The sequence below is a fragment of the Lissotriton helveticus genome, chromosome 7, assembly GCF_964261635.1.
Source record: "Lissotriton helveticus chromosome 7, aLisHel1.1, whole genome shotgun sequence".
NCBI lineage: Eukaryota > Metazoa > Chordata > Amphibia > Caudata > Salamandridae > Lissotriton > Lissotriton helveticus.
This window is the reverse complement of record NC_136068.1, coordinates 565,568,261-565,588,230: the sequence shown is the minus strand read 5'-3', so window position 1 is coordinate 565,588,230 and position 19,970 is coordinate 565,568,261. Positions and strand designations below refer to the sequence as shown.

The window sequence follows — 19,970 nt, the reverse complement described above, 5'->3', positions numbered from 1 at the left end:
GTAGAACCTTGCAAATAATCATGTTTTGTAAATTTAGCAGACATTACTAAGTCCTACATCATATTGTTAATACTTTCAAAGTCCCAATCATCAGCAAATGAGTTTGGTTTTGCAAAGTCACTCAAGGAGATCTTGATTTGGTGTGGATATTTCAGGATCTCGACCGGACCATAAATTTCATAGTCAGTGTTGTCCCAGGCTACCCCACCAGGTATTGGAATTGCTGTGAAGTTGGCTGAAGAAAGTTCTCTTTTCTCGACGTGTGAAGATGTGTGTGGTTTGAGGACCAAGTTGATGTTCTGACTTGCTGTGTCCATTTTAGCATATTTTCCCTCAATGAAGCGTCCCAAAGTAAATACCATGATGAGCCAAAGTATGAGGATAAATGCACCAAAACCCACCCAAAATTCAATCCATGGAGAAACCAGATATGTTTCTTTCAGTTGTTTCAAAAGTTCCTTAGCTTTGTCTTTAAAGGATTTTGATGATGGCTGTGTCTTTGGTTCACTGAAGCCTTCAGAGGAATCATCGAAGTTGATGAAGTAACCAGATGCAGTTCTGTCAATTGTTCCAATTGGTTCAGGATTTTTGTTTTTTGCATTGTCACTTGGTACTTCAGTATAGATTGGTGTGTCTCTGCTAAATGTTTTTATTTGGGTTTTCAGAGGTCTTAGTTCTATTGCATTGTTGCATAGTCCTTGTTGTTCTTCTGTAGGCGTTTCAAATGTGATGAGCCTCTTTGTTAGGACCTCTGTACTGGTAGCAAACCTTGGTGTTCTGCTACTTATTGGGAGTCCACTTGGCCTACCGTTTGTTATCGGCCACATGTTGTGGTTTTACCAGGTCGATGGATACAACTCGGTTCTCCTTTTTTCCAGCAAGTGGCGGTAGTACAACTGATCTTGTCCCGTTGACAGACAAGACAGGAACTGCTTTTCTGTAAGAAGGCCCAAATTCCTTCTTTACCGCGATCTTTTCCCTGACTAGATCCCCGACTTTTGGAATCCAGACAGGTCTTGCTGGGACAGGTGGTGATTCTTCAGTGGTCGTTGGCTGTTGTTTCAACTGTATGTTGCTCAGGTCTTTTCTTGTTTTGTTTAAGTCCTGCAAAATAGCCAAACGGTCTTTGACATCAAAGGTTTTTTCTATTACCACTGAAGTCTGACTATCAAGGTCAGAGATCAACATCCTAGTTCCGAATAATAATTCGTACGGACTGAATCCCTTCAGAGAATTTCTTGGCAAGTTATTTAGACTACGTTGGACACTTATTAGATGTTTGACCCACCCAGCTCCCGAACCTAATACCTTTGCCGTTATAGATTGCTTTATGTCACGGTTTTTTCTTTCAACAATTCCGTTCCCCTCAGGGTGAAATGGACAAGAGTACCGCAATTGCACGCCCATGCTGACCATGGCCTCCTTATAAGCCCGAGAGCTAAAAGCAGGACCATTGTCCGAATGCAGAATGCCAATTGCGTATGTGCCGATGAAGACCCGCAAATCTTTTATAACAGTTCTGGCGTCAGCCGTTCGCTGGGGCCACATCCATATGAATCTCGTGCATGAGTCCACTGCGACCAAGATATATTTATAGTTACCATCCCTTTGTAAGGGACCGCAGTGGTCTAGATAAACACAGGCTAATGGTTTATCCGAGATTAGAAGGGGCGTCTGTGCTGGACGTCTCACAGTTGATACTTTCATTTTTTGACATATTTCACATGCTAGAACATAGTTCCTTGTTTGTCTTCTCATTTGTGGCCACCAGTATCTCTGTTTTAATAATGATACAGTGGCTGAGACGCCAGCATGGGTAGAAGCAAGCCCTTCGTGTGCCGCTATTATTAGTCCTAATCTATGTTCCATGTTTGGAATTGCCCTATCCCCCACTCCAGGGATTTGAGCAAAAGGAACATTGTTTTCATCAGTTATGTATGAGTATTTTACTGGAAAGCCTTTAGGGAGTGGTTCTATCGAATCCTTTTCTGAAGCGCTGACAGCTTGTAATATTTCGCTGTCTATTTTTGTTTTTGACCGGGTGACGGCAGCTACGGAAGCAGTTTGCACAGCTGCCTTCGCGGCCTCATCAGCCAATGAATTGCCTGCAACGTGAACGCCATCACGTTGATGACTCAGTGTGTGTGTCACGTGAGTCTTTGGTAGTTCTTTTTTCAAAAGAGCTACTTGTTCCCAGAGCAGTCTCTGCTTTATTGGTGCATCTGTGTCATCTTTGTAACCGTTCTGAATCCATGTCTGCAAATCGCTGTTATATGATTTGACGCAGTAATATGAATCTGACACTATAAGTGTCGGGAATTCGCGATCCGCATTATCTAGCGCCATTTTCAATGCGATTATTTCAGTTTGTTTTTCTGAATTAGTTTCTACTGAGTGTGATTTTGTTAATAGAGGTTTTAATTTACCTCCGCGCCACACTTCTTTTGTAATCTCACATGTGGGGTTGTATGCTTGTTCTCCCCAAACGGAGGGTTGAGCATGTCCGTCTGTATAGATTACACAGGCGTAATGTCGTAGAGGCAGAATGTCGATTGGCAGAGGATACGTCTTTTCATATTTTAGATTTTTCAATTCTTCTAGTTCTCAAAAAATTGTCAACCAGGCTATACTTGATAATTCATATCCTTCGTATAGAACTGTTAGATGGGCAATTCTGGTTTTTTTGAAGTTGAATTTGTAACCCTCTGCAGCGAAACCAAGTATTATGGTGTTCACCCTTTTCAAGTGAGTCTCCAAGTCATCATCTGTTAAGTAAATGTCATCAACATAAGATAATGCTTCATCATCGTATAGTTGTAGTAATTCTGTTACTCTCGCTGAGAATACCCCTGGGCTGTTCTTGTACCCCTGGGCTTACCGACAGAATTGTTTTTGAGTGCCATTTACTGAGAATGCAGTTAAATATCTGCTCTCTGGTGCTATATTTTGACAAAAGAATCCATTGGAGATGTCCAAGGTTGTTTTGTATTTTTTGCGCACTATGTTATTCATTAGTGCAGCACTGTGTGAGTTTTGCACTGCAAAAGTTTTACAACATGTGTTAAGGTGTCGGTAATCCAAAACTAGACGGTATGAATTGTCTGGTTTGGGGACCGGAAACAAAGGATTGTTCATTTGTGAGGTGCAAGTTTCAATCACCCCCTGGTATTCTAGCTGATCTAGTATTTCATTTACTTGTTTTTTAGCTTCTTGCTTAATTGGGTACTGCCTTTGTGCAGTAGGGTGTGATTTTAACTGGATTTTGTGAGGAGGAGAATCCTCATCCCATCCTACGTGATTTTTATATAAAGCAGGTGCTAAGGCCACTGCCCACTTTCTAGCAAGTGTGTATTTTTTATGAATCGGGATTTGATTCGAGAAGGCAGGCATAATTACTTCTTCGCCATGAGGGCACTCCCTGACAAACTCTGGTGGCCAGTCTTTTTCAGCTAGAAGGATGTCATAGCCTTTGGAGAGGTTATCCCAAAATAGTCCCCTTATTTTCCTAGTCTTATCTCCCTCTATACGTAATGTTATCTCGTATATCTTGTGGGGCTTGCTAACTCTGGTATCTGCAGTTTCCACTTGAAGGTATTCATTCGTGTCCACTGTCTCCAGATGATTCATAAGGACTTTGCGAGCTATGCTCACCTCTGCTGCGCTGTCTAGCATTGTCTGAGCCCACTCTCCGTTTTTCAGTTGTGTCCTCAGTATTCTCGGCATTGTTAACTACCTTGATACTGGCTACCTTCTTTTTTGGAAATTGAAATTTCTTTTTTAGTTGAGCAGGTTCCTTGTCTTTGGACTTGGCGTGCTCTTCTGATCGTCCTCTTCTTTCCGATTTCTGCGAGGAATTCTGAAAAGATTGAGAGGGACGTGTATCAATGTCTTGATATCTATCAGGTTTTTAGGGCTCGCCTGCTGATGCGCTTCAGCGCATAGCTGGCGAAGCTCTATTGCGGCTTAAACAGAGGTTAACCACCACTGGCGATTTCACTGGCGATTGCATGTAGTGCATGTGCTTTTTAGGTCATTGCGCTTGCGCAAGCCCTAAAAAGCGCGTGCACAATGCCACCAGCCGCCTGCCTGCCTGCCTCGCATTACCACATCAAAGGCAGCCCTCCGAGCGCATTTCTCACCCCCTAATTATTCACGGCCGGCCAGCAGGCACATCAAAGGCTGCTGCTGCCGTGACTCGCATTTCTCCTCCCTCCTCCCCTATCACTGCCCAGGCCGGCCGTACTTTCTCTTTACACGGGCGCCCATTCCTGAATCACTTGAAATCTCTCCACATTATTTGCATTTTGTTAATTAAAAAAATTAACTACAACACAGCGTTGCACATTTTTCTCGACTTCGGAAGGATGAGTCCCAATCTCATTTGTGCAAAGTGTTGTAATGGGATTATTGGAGAGTTAGAGAAACGTGCTCACAAGTTACATTTTTATGCAAATCATCTGAGTAAATAAACAATAGCATGGTGCCGTTTGCGTCCTTGACTTGATCTGGTTTTTATTTTTATTTTGCTATTATTCTCACAAAGGCTAAGGTCTGCCTACTTTAGTATTAAGTGCTATACGTCGCATAAGCAACAGCTAACCATTCACTCAACCACGCAACGCCACTCACCCACGCAACGCCACTCAGCCACACAACGCCACTCACACACGCAACGCCACACACACACGCAACGCCACACACACACGCAACGCCACACACACACGCAACGCCACACATGCAACGCCACACACACATGCAACGCCACACACACATGCAACGCCACACACACATGCAACGCCACACACACACGCAACGCCACTCACACACGCAACGCCACTCACACACGCAACGCCACTCACACACGCAACGCCACTCAACCACGCAACGCCACTCAACCACGCAACGCCACTCAACAACGCAACGCCACTCAACCACGCAACGCCACTCAACCACGCAACGCCACTCAACCACGCAACGCCACTCAACCACGCAACGCCACTCAACCACGCAACGCCACTCAACCACGCAACGCCACTCAACCACGCAACGCCACTCAACCACGCAACCCACTCAACCACGCAACCCACTCAACCACGCAACGCCACTCAACCACGCAACGCCACTCAACCACGCAACGCCACTCAACCACGCAACGCCACTCAACCACGCAACGCCACTCAACCACGCAACGCCACTCAACCACGCAACGCCACTCAACCACGCAACGCCACTCAACCACGCAACGCCACTCAACCACGCAACGCCACTCAACCACGCAACGCCACTCAACCACGCAACGCCACTCAACCACGCAACGCCACTCAACCACGCAACGCCACTCAACCACGCAACGCCACTCAACCACGCCACGCCACTCACGCCACGCCACACCCACGCCACGCCACTCAGCCCCGCCACGCCACTCAGCCACGCCACGCCACTCAGCCACGCCACGCCACTCAGCCACGCCACGCCACTCAGCCACGCCACTCACCCACGCAACGCCACTCACCCACGCAACGCCACTCACCCACGCAACGCCACTCATCCATTTGCAAAACGAAAAATGTCAAACTCTTCTATTGCGAGACCTATTGCATTTTCAATGCTTGTTTAATATTATCCCTATTTCTAAGGTTATATCTATTCCCAGAGGGGTCACTCTGCGGTGACCTCTGTCTTTGGTTTGGAGATTTCTCTCTTCGCCTAGGAGACCTTCCTCTGGGCTGGAATTTCTTTTCTTTAGGATTGGATTGTTTATTTCCATCCCAGTTCTTTTTTGGTGAATTATTATTATTAAAAAATATTTTTTCTGGACTTGTAGTCAGTTGCGGTTTTACTGGTATTCCACCTAGACTATCTCTGCCTAGTTCTTCATAGGATTTTTCTATGATTCTGGCAATTTCAGCTGGTTGGTCTGCTATATCTGTCTCTTTTAACCTCTGGCGGATCGCCACGTTTGCTGCTTCACCTTTTATGTTGGCTAATAATATAGCCGAGACCTGCTTGAAGTCTTTCAGTAATTTCATACCAAGAGTTAAAGCAGGTTCTGGACCGTATTCATCTTGAATTTGTTTTAGCACATCTGGTATCACCGAAATGGATGGGACACCATGCGTTTTTGTGTAGATGGAAGCAAAGACTGTACCCCAAGTGTCACAGTCCTCAATGTGTGGTGCGATTCCCATTGGGAGACATATAGTCAGAATCCTGTGTTTTTCCAGCGGGCTGGTGTCAGGAAACACCGCCTCTATTTGGGTAATTTTCTGTGCCAACCAGAATGGTATCTGTTCCCGTTTAACTGGAACTTTACCTAGGCAGGATTGGATGTTTTGTGGTGTAATTTTATTTGTGTTCCCCTGGTGAGGGGTCAGCTGTGGAAGTTTAATCGCTGGCTGAATTGTTGAAGTCCGCATTACATACTGAACTAATTGTCTATGAATTTTTAGTAGTTGTTTTAGCTGTATTAATAGCTCCGCTGCAGGCATTCTTTCGATGTCTGGATGTGGTGTGTATCCGGCTAAGACCGGCCACGTTGCTCCTGGTCTACCTAAAGGACCGAGCCTTGTAATGTGATTGTTATGTATTAGGGCGCCATCAAATAAGAGCAAATGCTCTTGGAATTTGAGTGGTACTTCCACCTCCTCGAAAGGAGTGTAAATGTCAGGTGGTACCTCTATTTTGTAATAGTGGAAGTACTTTGTTACAGCATTTGCTGCTGGAAAATGTATCCATGTATAGTATACCTCTGTCTGCCGATATTCGTGTGCCTCAATTACGAATATGACTGTGCCACCTCTAGGTGTCAGTCCATTTTCTATAAGTTTTAAGGTTATAGATCTCCTTTTGCTGACCGGAATGAGTATTATATCCGCGTCTGCATCCGTTAGTGCAGTATCTGCTGCTGCTATTTCAGCTGCTAATCTAACTGCCTCTCTTTCTTCATCACTGTCTCCCATTTTACAGACAGGATGGTATTATGTCTATTTGCAGATCAGGTTTCTTTATGGAACAAAAGATTAGATGCACAATATTATGGAACTGTTTTTATCCTTCAACGTTGACTAGACCAAGAACCATACATAGGAGTTCCCTCCTGCGAGGTTTTGGAGGATATAACCTTTCACCCACTCCAGACGTCTTTGGAGTATTCGGGAAAAGGGGTCTGAGTGAGAAAGCACGACTGAGTTACTCTAAATGTCTTACGTTAGTTTTATCGCCCTTTCCAAACGCGTTGGGCGCCATGTAGTGTAGCTCCTATCTTCCCAATAGGCTCTGCGCATTGGAATAGTACCTACAGTAGTAAAGGCCTAGGCCAGACGTTAACTAGGTCTACTACTGTCGATGCTAGACATAATTTTTGGGTTTGCCAGCTAAGCTCAGAGTTCGCTAGAAACTTTCTCGAATGTTCAAGGAAGGGATTAACTCCCCTGATTAGACAAGAAGGGATTTAGTTTCTGACAACCATAGAACATGACAACTTTGCTCTCCCCTAATCAAGAGTCAATCTCAAGAGTCGTGTGAGCACAAGGCAATTATTTTACTCAGTCAGTACGTGCATTCTTAGTCTCATCAGAATGTAGAGAAAAGGAAGAGACGGGCGTGTTCAATAAAAGATGTTATTTATTGATCAGTCTCTTTTCTCATACAAGAGAAATGGATCGATATTATTGCAATACTTATAGTTAAGTAAAGTGCATACATTAGAAGCAATAGTATAAAATAATACTGTAAAAACATTGATATGGTTTCTGAGTCATATGATGTTTAAAATGATTAAAATATATTTACATACACATATACATTTGACTAAACGTACTCAACTGGTGTTTCTAAATACGCCTACCCCGTGTACCTGACCTAAGTCTAATGCGTGGGCGGGAATAGAAAGTTACAGTTTAAGTTAAGTTTGTTTTTGCCAAGTGAATAACTAAAGAATTCTCTGTGAGGGGTTATTCAGTTCTGTACCTGGAAGTTAGGATGAATGAGGAATGGTATCTCTTTCTCTGCTCTCGATATTCCAGGCTGCCTGCGAGGGCTACCCGGAAGCGCCGGTGCTGGGTCTCTCGGCTTGAGATAGCAGCGCGTCTCTCAGCGCGTCAGGAAGGCGGGGCTGCTGCCAGCGGGGTCTGCTTCTGCTCTCGGCTTCGGCAAGTATGGCTGCTCCGTCTTGTCACCACGCGTGTGTTTGCATAGGGCAAGGTCGGCAATATTTATACCTTAAAGGTGCCGAGATTGACGTAAGGATGGACATAGATACGTCAATAAAGATGTCATACGACTTGCTCGTTAGCACATTCTTTACTAAAGTTCTCTGTGAAATCAAAACAATGGCCGCACGGATTGTCCAGGTTGTCATAGGTTTGATTTGTTATGAGAACGTCGTATGCCTTATCAGGGGCTGGAGGAATGTCGCTTGTCTAATTAGATCTCAAGCGTTATGACCTAATCAGATAACACGTTCCTGTGCCGTAGTGTGACTGCGTCAGATAACGGTATCTGCATCATGGGGGTTTTCTTGCCTCATGGGCTGACTGTTAGTTAACTTGATAGTTAGTTTAACCAGAATAGGGTCAGGAATAGGGGGACTGATTCAGAACCTATAGAAATACACGACAGGTTAAGATACAATCAGAGCAGTTACACCCACACTGAAATGTGGAAAGATAAGGATGATGGGAGAGGGTGATCCAATGCTGTTATTCAACATGAAGATTGTATCTGAAAAATATTGAAAAAGACTCAACTCAAGAGAACGTAGAATCAAAGCCATCAAAGGCAGCGCCACAAAGTGATTTGACAACATATCACGTAGAGGTGAAAAGAGAAAAAAAATTGCTTAAATCACATTTAAAATATTGCAGCATATGCCACAAATATATTCAAGACAACCGTCAGTCAATCGATGTTAAATGTGACTATAATTTAGCAATAAAATGAAGTTGTTAGGAGTCTACATTTGAACTACAAAATGAAAAACACAGACCGAAAAGGGATAAATACAACGGAGGAATGTTAAATATACAAATGAAGGTATGTGAAAATTCCAACTAAGAGCAACACCTCTTTAAAGCTAAAAAATAAGAATAAATTAATAAATATATGATGTTATTTACAGACTTTTATGCAGGACAGGGAACAAGGATTATGCTTTCACCTTTACCTTAAAAAAAGGCAATAAACCATCTCACAAACATTTCATTTCCCAGACTGTCAGGGAGCTGAAACTACAAACATGTGAATCACAAAGCATGTGTTCTTTGAACTATATTTTGACCTCCGTTTGCATCTAGGTAAGAGTCTCTCAAAGAACTGTGTGTAGGGCTGCAACCTTCTTTGAAGGGCACCAGTGGAGCTGTGGTACATAACTCGTGTATGCGCCATGAGGTACAAGTTGCTAGTGGACCTAGCCAAGGACCTCTGGTATTTCCTCGCAACATCACAGGACATTTATGGCAGTAAAATATATTATTAAATGTCATAGCCATACTCCTTATTGGTATGTCAGAAGCACCTTTCAACGCCACATTAACCACACCTGTCACATTCTCATACACTTGAGGTCTTAAAGACATGATACAATATTTTTAGCCAAGAACTTTTGCTAAACACAGCCATGAGCACCTTCATTTTATTTTTAGAAGAGTCATTCTATCTCTTCATACAATTTGTCTGAATACGCTGAATGTCTGCCATCCTCACAACAACCATTTTCCATAAATATGTTGCATATTTTCTTACTGTCAGTCAAAGTAGCTTTATTCCAGATAAACTCATTAAAGCAAGGACAAGACATCCATGATACAAACAGATTGACAAAGTTACATAGTACTAGGTTAAAATTACATAATTATAATAATTGATTGGGAAAGACATGATTCAGACAAATGGAAGAGTTAGTAATTAATTTACATTAATTACAATAAATAAAATCATATAATATGAAGTTAAAAACGAATAAAATCCAATTACAATCAGTCAATACATGGTCAAAACTCGATAACTTGGAATTGTTATTCAAAAACAATCTATTGTCCCCGAATTGAATTCTGCCTTAACACCCACACCCATCCTAGGTATTTGGCTACAGCTATAGAAATGAATGGCAAAGTACTGGTGCATATCAGCCTTTCGGCTTCAGAGCTTCTATTAGTGCCCAGTAGCTTGCACATTGGGGTAAGCCAAACACACCTTGGGGTTACATATACAGGGCAGGTGAAAAGAAGATGAGCAATTGTTTCCTTTTGAGACCCACAAGCCGGTCAGATATTAGTGCTTACATCAGACCACCTGGAGGTCAATGCCTTCAGGGGCAATGATCCAGCCCTGAGCTGAAAATAGAGCTTCCTATCCCCAGGCTTGGTGATAATATCCCAATAGGATTCGAGCCTGGGCATAAGTTTTGCCCCTAGAAAAGCCCCAGCCATGGACGATGAGTTAGTATCGCTCCAGGCACGATATGCAGCCTGTTCCCAATATTTTTCCTTTAATAGATTCTTAGATGGGAAAAGGGCTTCTGCTGGGTTATCCCACAGCGTTTGCATGCCTAGAGCAACCAAACTGTCTCTAAGGTAACTTAGCCACCAAATCTTGTGAAAAGATTCAGAGTTTATAACATCCACAAATCCTGCAGCGTATGCGAAAAGCTCAGGCGTCGACCACAACCTGCGCCAGTATAGAATAGGACGTAGCTTGGCGACATCTGCAATAGCTTTCCTGCCCAGTTCATATCTTAGCGGCAGTAGGGGTGTACTCTGAGGGAGACTAGTAATGTTGTGGAGGAACTTGTTTTCACAGAGTGTCAGAGGTGCTAACTTCTCAAACCCCCATAATTCTGCGCCATATAGCGCGGAGCTAACAGCTTTACATTGATAGACTTGGAGAATAGGCTTTATTGGTTTGGTTAGCTACTTTTTGTGCTCCAAGCTTAAAGCTCCTGAGATTTGCAGATGTTTGAGAGCAGCTAGATCTACATGATGATCCCATTTGAGATCCTTTCCTAAATGGACACCCAAATAAGTAAAAGCTTTGACCAGTTCAAGCGGTTTCCCGTTCATATAAAATTTCCCCTTAAAACTAGGATGCGGATTAAAAGTCATCAATTTAGTTTTAGTCAAGTTAACTTCTAGGCCTCGCGCGGTACAGAACTCTTTGAAAATTACTAAGGCGCGCTGAAGGCCACTTGGAGTTTTAGAAATAATTAACGTGTCATCCGCAAACATCAGGATCTTTACACCAGCTAGTAAAGGGGCATCTGTATTTACTGGTGACAAACAATCGACAATTCCATTAATGTATAAGGAAAATAAAGTTGGGGCCATGGCGCCGCCTTGCCGCACACCACGTTCAACTGGGAATTCGGTGGTGTCCCTGCCCTGTCCACCCCATTGGATTTTGGCATAGTTGGCCTCGTGTAGCCTCATTACCATAGTTAAAATCTCATCAGAGAGACCTAATTTCTTTAGTGTAACCCATAGCTGCGAGCGGGTAACAAGGTCAAAGGCTGCACGCAGGTCAACAAAGGCCGCGTAAAGGCTGCTTTACCCAGGATCACAGTCTTCCAATAAAGAAGAGTAAAACGGAAGACTTGATCGATGGTACTGATACATTTGCGGAAGCCCACTTGGAAGGGGGACAGTACACTGTTGTCCTCGATCCAGTCTAGGATTTTATTCAGGGTCATCCTTCCAATAATTTTTTGAATTGTATCTATCAGACTGATAGGTCTGTAATTTTCAGGTTGAGTTTTATTGCCCTTTTTATACACTAGAATTATCACGCCCCTTTCCAGGAAGCCGGGACCGGGGCACCTTGCGCTGTAGCATTTGCCAACAACTGAATATATCTGCCCCACCGGGTCTTATCATAAAGAAAGACATCGGCGGGGACACCATCTGGCCCCAGAGCTCTACCTCCTGCCACTGCATTAAGAGCTATTAAAACATTATTACTGCTAAAAGCATCATCTTTATAAAAAACACATTTAAGAACTTCCATTTGATTTTCTAGAGGGTTGCATGCATACTGTGGTCTAAAGTAATTGACCCACCCTTCCACTGAGACATAGTTTTCAGGCTGATCAGACTGGCCCCCTCTACCCCACTTGATAATATTCTGGAATTCTTTTTGTCACTTGCTTCTTTGAGCTCCTGCCATCGGAGCTCATCCCATAGACTCTTGGCTTTGCAGATAGGTCTTTTTTTGTATTCTTGTCTTCCTAGGTGAACAGCATCTAAATTGCCAGCCCTGATAGCGTTACCCAAGGCAACTCTTGCTCTCCTACAGTCATCGTTATACCACCGTAGCGGTTTAGAAAGAGCTAATTTCTTAGTTTTGGTATGCACTTGAAAATGAGCACTAATACACTTGAACAAACTATTGTGAATTGGAGTTACACAGCTCAAGTCAGCTCCGACGGTTATTAACATGTTCCAGAGCCAACAAAGCACTATCGACCTCAGTTATTTTGTTCAAGACCTCCAATTTAGGAGCTATACGTGACCAATTAAGTCGCCGCATGTCATTAGTAGAGACAATGTTTGGGGAGCAAAACTCGACCCGGTCAACCAGAGGTTGGTCCTGCTTCCACCAGTCATGAGTGACACACAGGGGATTATGGTCACTTTCTATGTGGTCATTGACCATCATGTCGACTATTGTATGCCAGAACTTCAGGCCACAAAGGACATAATCAATTCTGCTTTTACTACGCCCATTGTTGAATGTATCAGCCCCAGACCTATCTTTTGGAGTCCTGCCGTTCAGTGCCCTAAGTCCCCTTTCGTAGCAGACAGTGTTGATCTGAATGACAACCTCTCTCCACTTCTTGACTGGATTAAGTTCTAATTTGGGTACCCCCCATTGGCTATCTACATCATCATCAGTAAGGTGCCAGTCGGGAGCAGCCAAGGGCTCAAAGGTTGAGGTTAAGTCACCCACAACAATCACATTACTGTCTGCCGAGTGGAGCTCAATGAGGGAGTCCAGGGCCGCAATAACCTGGGACTTACCCCCTCGGACCCCCCTCACATAAACATTATAAATGTCCAGACATCCCGTGGGACCCAAGTCCAGTCTTAGAACCTGGATATCATTACTCGTTGAGGACAATTCTTTGATTGTTAAAGGGAGTTGATGAGACACCCAAATGGTTAAGCCACCCATTGGACGCCGCTTTGCCCCTTTAATTGAGGGGACAAAGAAATTCAAGTAGCTGGGGCAAACATATGGTTGAGATAGCCAGTTCTCCTGGAATAGACAAACGTCAAAATCACTAATGAATGTTAGCCAGCCTGGTGATGATGTTTTAGTACCCAGGCCTGCTATATTCCATGAGATTAACGTGCACCCCCTTAAGATCACCACCTTTGGGTACTGAGATATTGCTCGCGTTCACGAAGTTTACCCCAGGTCGACTATTTAGTCCAGAATTAAGGTGAGTGCTTGACTGTATTACACTGGGAGACCTCCCCTGGGTGGAGACAAAAAAAGGGCCTGTATTATCAGTTTGCTGGCAATCAACCCTAGAGTTTAGGCAAACACCAGGGGAGCTACCAGACCCTTTGCTAGATACTATTTCCGTGGAGTAGCCGGCCGTATCAACATTACCGACTTGGTCCTCTACACTATAGCTGGCCGAGATATGAGTTTTAATGTCAAGACTTTCCCTGACAGAGCTCCCAGTACTAGGTCTAGACAGCATTAAGGAAGGTACATCTGGGAGTCAGCCAATGTTGTCCAGCCCAGAGCCCCTAATGTTGCCCCATGATCTCTGCCCAAAAGATGAATAGTCCTGGGATATTGAAGGAATCTTCTTCAACTGAATACAGGAGTGGGCTGGTGGGCTGGTTCTAAATTCTAGAGCAAATAAGTTTTCGGCCAATGCCTCTGTCCGTAAGGTCAGTTCAATACAGTCATATTGATCAGTATCAGAGGTTAGCCTAGTCGCCTTAATAATGTCGTCCCTGATTACCGATCGACACCCTCTGACATAGCGTAGCCAATGGATGGCTTTGTTAGTCAGAGAGTCAGCACTCTCAGACTTTCTCCCCATAGGTAACTTAGGGACTTTTGTCATGTAAATTTGATTAGCCCTATCTAATCTACTAGGTTCCACGCCCTTCCTCCTGATTGGGGTTTTGCCCCTATTACGTGCCTTATTGGTAATGCCCCACCTAAGATCAGGTGACAGATGCTCTCTTACTGGAAACTTCAGAAGGTGAGTCAACACATGCTCGGGCGGAGTTGGCGGTTTGTTTTGGCCTTTCCGGGGCGGCATAGAGCTACTTGCCCTAGTCAGCTCACTGTAATAGGATTGTGTTTTACTCCCAACCCCAGTTGTCTTACCCTCGACCAGCAGATTTGACCTACCACTTGCAGATTTCAGAGGAAATGCTTTAGCATTGATAGTACTAGGATTTAATGTAGAGCATGTCCCCTCACTTGATTGGGGCCCTACCATAGCATATAAATTTACAATCAGGGTTTTCATGGAGCTCCCATTGTGTACATTTGCGAGCAAAGAAAACCTATTAGCACAAAGAACAGATTGATCATGTACAAATGGTGGACCACTATTAACTGAGGCAAATTTAACAGTACCATTATCTGCAGTGCTCTCTGCCATTAGAGTAGAAGGCCCTCTAGGAGCAAAATCAGAATCATTTAGGCCCTTATGTTTTGTAAGAAACATTGCAGGAATGACAGGCGAGGTGATACCCCCACGTTCAGCTCCGACACCACCTGCATTTACGTTGATCTCAGTACCCAAAATTACCTCACACTCTTCAACAAGATTATCGATACGATCAAGGACACAATTGGCAGCTGCATGCCTAGCCGCCTTCCTAGCCTTCTTGCCCTTTCGGGGTTTGGAAGAAATCCTAGGCTCAGTCCCCCCACCACCCCCTTCCATTGACTTACACTTCCCCATTCAAATCGGCCCCTCTCGTAAAGTGCTAAACAGTCTTATTAGAAGAAACAATCTGCTCTTATAGTCCACTAATGGTCCACAACAAAAAAGAGCAAAAGCAAAGTCAGGAGTATGGGAATAGCACTTTTATGAAAGTTCCAGCAAGTTGTTTCGAAGAACCATAGACCGGCGAATCAAAAAATTCAGGGGGGAGGCCTAGCCCAGGCACTTCCTGGCTCGGGACGGGCCCGCCCACGCGCGTCCCGCCCTGCGGGAGCCCTGTGCCCTTTTTGAGCACCTCCTGGTGCTCAGTCTCACGATATTCGGCGAGAGTGCCGCGAGGGCTGCTGGGCAAGGAAGTTCCCTTGCGGTGGCAGTCCCGGTATAAGCAGCAATGCGGCGTCCTCAACTCCTTGCAACAGGTTTAGCAACACACCAGTGGGACCCCCAGGCAACAGATTAAATTGTGGCAATACTTTTAGGGACCACACAAAAACTGACTCCCTGTATTTTCTTACTATAACTGCAGTCTTTAGCCCCAGTTTTCTTTTATGTAAAAAAAGGCTACTATCCTTTTTAGTCTCTTTTATTTACAGATTTAAATGGGGAATTTTAGAACCAAAATAAAGCATTTATTTATTACGTTTCCTTTTAAATGTATTTCTACTATCAAATACATTTTCTTTTCTGCTATCAAAAATTATATATTTCACAAATGCTTTTCTCACCCTTCTCACACTTGAAATATTGCAAATAAGTTTCACTATTAGTGCAATTACATTATCAGTTTATAGTAGCATTTCTATAGAATCATCACTGTTGCAGTAAATCTGCTATACGGGTGCATTAGTACTATTCTAGGGATGTTGCTTCATTTGTGTGATTTGTCCAGAAATCTTTAATCAATTAAAAATATTACTGAATGCAATTGTAATTACACAATCTTTAAACTGTAACTACACAGAATCTCCAACTCTGCATACATCCAACACTTCAATCATCCTCAGAAGAGTAGGCAGAAAGCAAGAGACGAGTTTGCACTGTCCTTCAACACCCAACCCTTCCCCAAATGTGTGCAGTGTACATCTACCACAAAGCCTTATCATTGTGCTCCTTTCCCTAAGACACTGGTGTAAACAGCATCTATTCTCCTCCTGGATGGGGGAGTTTTACGGCCAGCTTCTCTGCTCACCTGCTTCAGAATGGATTCAGAACTATGAGCACCATTAATACTTCGAGCACAATTACAATGTTATTACGAAAGAAGAGGCTGGTGCTACACAATGTTTGCACCCCATTTTAAACGGATGTATGACATTACAACGCATGCTTTTACCACGCATGCCTTTACAACGCGGTTTTTACAACGCAAACCTTTACAACGAATAGCGCTTTGGGGTGCTGGATAGTGAATAGTTTAATTTACTATTCCAACTCCAGTCCCCGTGGATAGTAGGGAAGGTGTTGGATAGTAAATTAAACTTATTCCCTATCCTAGAGCGCCCCCCAGCGCAATGCGTTGTAATGGTTTGCGTTGTAAAAGTTGCGTCGTAAAGGCACTGCGTGGTAAAAGTTGCGTTGTAAAGGATGTTTCCCATTTTAAACCAGGTTTAAGAAGAGAGGTGGGTCCATAGTTTGCACAGTCATGTGGGTGCTTCCCTGGTTTAGGGATGTGATGAAACAATATTCCATAGTCAATCTTTGCATTGTATAATGCAGTGTTATATATGAATAGCTCTTACGTATATTTGATTAAAACAGCAGAGGTCTAACAATCTTAACTAAGAGCTTTGCAATATTCAGAGTTTTTACTTACTTATAGACCTATCAATGTCCTCTTGCTTTATATGTGCCTCTTCATCACCGCCAAGTCTTGGCAAAAACATAGAATTGACTGCGGAATCATCTATATTTTTAAAAGAAGAGTAACAAATGATTACAAGTTAACCATCACTAGATCGGACCATAATTATTAAACATTTCAACAACAAACTGAATTACTAAAATAATGATGTAAACTATTCTTTAAATTGTATGTTTATTCTGTAAAATTCAATCGTACTCATTCTCTTTTGTCTAAAATTAAGATTTTGCTAAAGTGATTACATGGGTAATTTCATTAACCTCATGAGGATCAAATGAACAACCAGAACCACCTGGATGTTATCCTTTGATCTGCAGGTTACTATTAGCCCTCTTTAACAGCACTAAAGAATCTCGCCTTCACAAATAACAATGAGAAGCACCAATTTTATTGGATGGAATGGGAAATCTGATTTAGCTCAATGTTTTCCATCTTTGCATTTATCTTAGTAAGCACATGCACATATATTTTGCACAGGATACATCTCTTAGTACAGTATTAGCACTGCTGTGCTAGGTGAGACTGACCAGCTGTCAACTGGGCCAATCCATCGGGATCTGAAGGATTAGGGCCTGGGTCGGTTTATGCCTGTATTTGCCTTTGTCAAAAATATCAGACCCGTGGTCACCAAGATGAAGCAGGACTTTCAGAAAAGGCTAGCGGCTCCCGCTGCACCTCCTACGTGGCACTATTTAAAATGATGATATTGTCTTGATTCTTATATGTACTCCAACACTTTCATATGACATAGCCACCCACTGGTTTAAAAGGCTCGGAGCACAGACTTGCATATTTCTGTGGTCTAGCACTTCTTCTTGTATAGATCTGGACAAATGGGGGCAGTCAGTTTATGACGGAGGCCTAGGAGTGGCTGGCATTCAGCTATACTATTGGACCTCACAACTACTAGTGTTTAATGATTTGTTAATGGGTAGTTGTGAAGACCCAATGTACCAGGTCGAGCTTTCTTACCCGGGCTTGGACAACATTCTGGGGGTCCCCTACGTAAACTGACACCCCCATTGTCTCCTGGCCTTGGCCGCAGTGGTTTTTAGGTCTCGACTACGCAGCGCGCATGCGCTGAATAGAAGACCCTTAGCCGTTGTTTTGCTCTTTTTCGAATCACATACTCGTGCTTGTGGCGGCAAACACCTTGCCGGAGCGCGCAGCGGCGCGCCACAAGCACAAGTATGTGCTTCTAAAAAGATCAGACTGCTCTCCCAAATGCGCGCGCACGCTGCACGCCTTTTTTTTCTTTCTTTTTTTAATTTTAGCGCCAGGCGCACGCGCTTGTTTTCACAAATCTCCATTTCCGAGTTTACAGTATGACAGCAGAGGTGTCCTTTCCTCTTGACTGGCAAACAGCTCGGTGCGCACAAATAAAGGGGGAACACCACTCCTTTGTACGCCGAGATGGTTTTGCTCATAGCCTATCTGAAGGGGCGGGCAGTTTGCACTCTGCATTTTTGTAACCAGCAGTAACCCTGATTTGGGGGCTCACGGTGCTTTCCCCATCAAGAGGCTGGCTCTACAAGGGCTCATGTTTTTACCTAAAATCTAGACTGGCTAGCGGGCGGTTTGCACTCTGCAATCTTGTAACCAGCAGTATCCCTGATTTTGGGGCACACTGTGCTTTCCCTATCACGAGGCTGGCTCTATAAGGGCTCGTGTTTTTACCTAAAATCTAGACTGCCTAGGAGGCGCCTCTGGTGACTTGGAGCCAAGTGACAACCCTGAAAGTCTAACGTAGTTTCACATGCTACATGCTAACGAATGCTTGCCTTTGACAAAATAGTATTACAGTGGTTCCTGTTTTTTACATTTATTTTCAATGTGCGTATGTTCAGCACCTAATCAAAAGTTAACGGAATAACATTTTCCATTTCATTCAATTGTATTTATGAGTTTCTTTAGTTAATCAGTGCTTTTATTTTCCTCACCAATCTCGTCCTTTTTCGGTTTTTACTAATTAACTGATGCCTGCATCTCTGCACACTTTCTATTTGATGTTTTTCTATGGGTTTTATGTAGAGTTTACAGTAATACTCTGAAATTAGAATTCTGTTTTCCAGTTTCAATAGCAGCAAGCGCCAATAAATTCCTTCTGAAAACATTGATAATCTGGGCGACTAATTCTTTTGGAGAAAACCGTGTAACCATGTTATAGTAAAGGGTGGAGGAAGTAGAAATTGCCCAGGGACATACATCTTCTGTTCCGAGAATCCTCAGCTCACCTTGCCCTTCAGGGGCTTCCCTGTGACATGAATAACCCTGCCAATCATCAGTTTTGTGTAATTACTCAAAAGCAACGCAGTGTGAGGAAGTACATAAAAGGGTGGGCTGTCGCAGAAAGGATAAGTGAGTGGCATTTAGTATAATTTGCGTATTGTGTGTATTTTCTGAGCGTTGCTGGGAAATCAAAACTTGTTTCCACAGTACCAACATGTAGATTGATTTTCCCACGGTCATGATTCCTTATTGATTTTTGTCATGAAAATCACCCCTCTATCTTCAGAGCTGGAAACACTGCTGTTGGATGGAAAAGAAAACAAGGCCCTCTTCACATAAGGTTTCTTTATGGGTAGTTGTGTTTTCATTCTGCCTTAGGTGTGAATTACTCCTGAATGTCACTGTCTGTTTCAGGAAGCACTCTCTGTGAGTTGCTGTGCTTACTTCACATCTGGACCATGTTCTGTCACTCCGGTACTTTCACGGTGATAAGGGCAGAGCTTCCGACTTTGTAGCTGGGGATCCAGGTTCAAGTCTCGGCGTTGGCTCAACATCCTGTGATTTGGGCAAATCACTTAATCTCCAAGTGCAGAACAAAAATAAATGTGGCCTTGTGTTACGTAACTGGTGCTCATGAAAAGCGCTGCAATACTTTCGGTCTTGTTGGCGCTATATAAAACTGCAACAAAAAAGTTAGAGGACTGCTTTCTGGGCACGATGAACTTCCATGACCCAACCATGCCTCTGTGGCCTAATTCTGGTCAGGGGTTTTCACAACGTGAGGCCGGTTTGGAGATGTTTACCAAGGCTGCTGGTTTTGGTTTCCGCTCTTGCCCTGCTCCACATATGACTGAAGAACTTCCAGGAGTACGACATGCCAGTCCTCCACAAAAGAAGATTTGGGAGGAGGAACACTGGAGGAAAGCACAACTTCTCAAAGAACAAGCATTTGCAATGCAACAGGTC

At 43.5% G+C, this 19,970-nt stretch overlaps 1 protein-coding gene across 2 annotated transcripts in view; it reads right to left on the bottom strand.

Annotated features, from left to right (window-relative positions):
- Positions 1-19,970, bottom strand: part of LOC144768754 (uncharacterized) — a 176,623-nt gene that overhangs the window by 112,553 nt on the left and 44,100 nt on the right. For both annotated transcript variants that reach the window (XR_013598624.1, XM_078652647.1), the window contains exon 7: positions 16,728-16,817. Coding sequence is in view for 1 of the 2 variants with exons in the window: in XM_078652647.1 (XP_078508773.1) it covers positions 16,728-16,817 (90 nt within the window). In the remaining variant the exon portion in view is untranslated. The remainder of the gene's footprint in view (positions 1-16,727; positions 16,818-19,970) is intronic.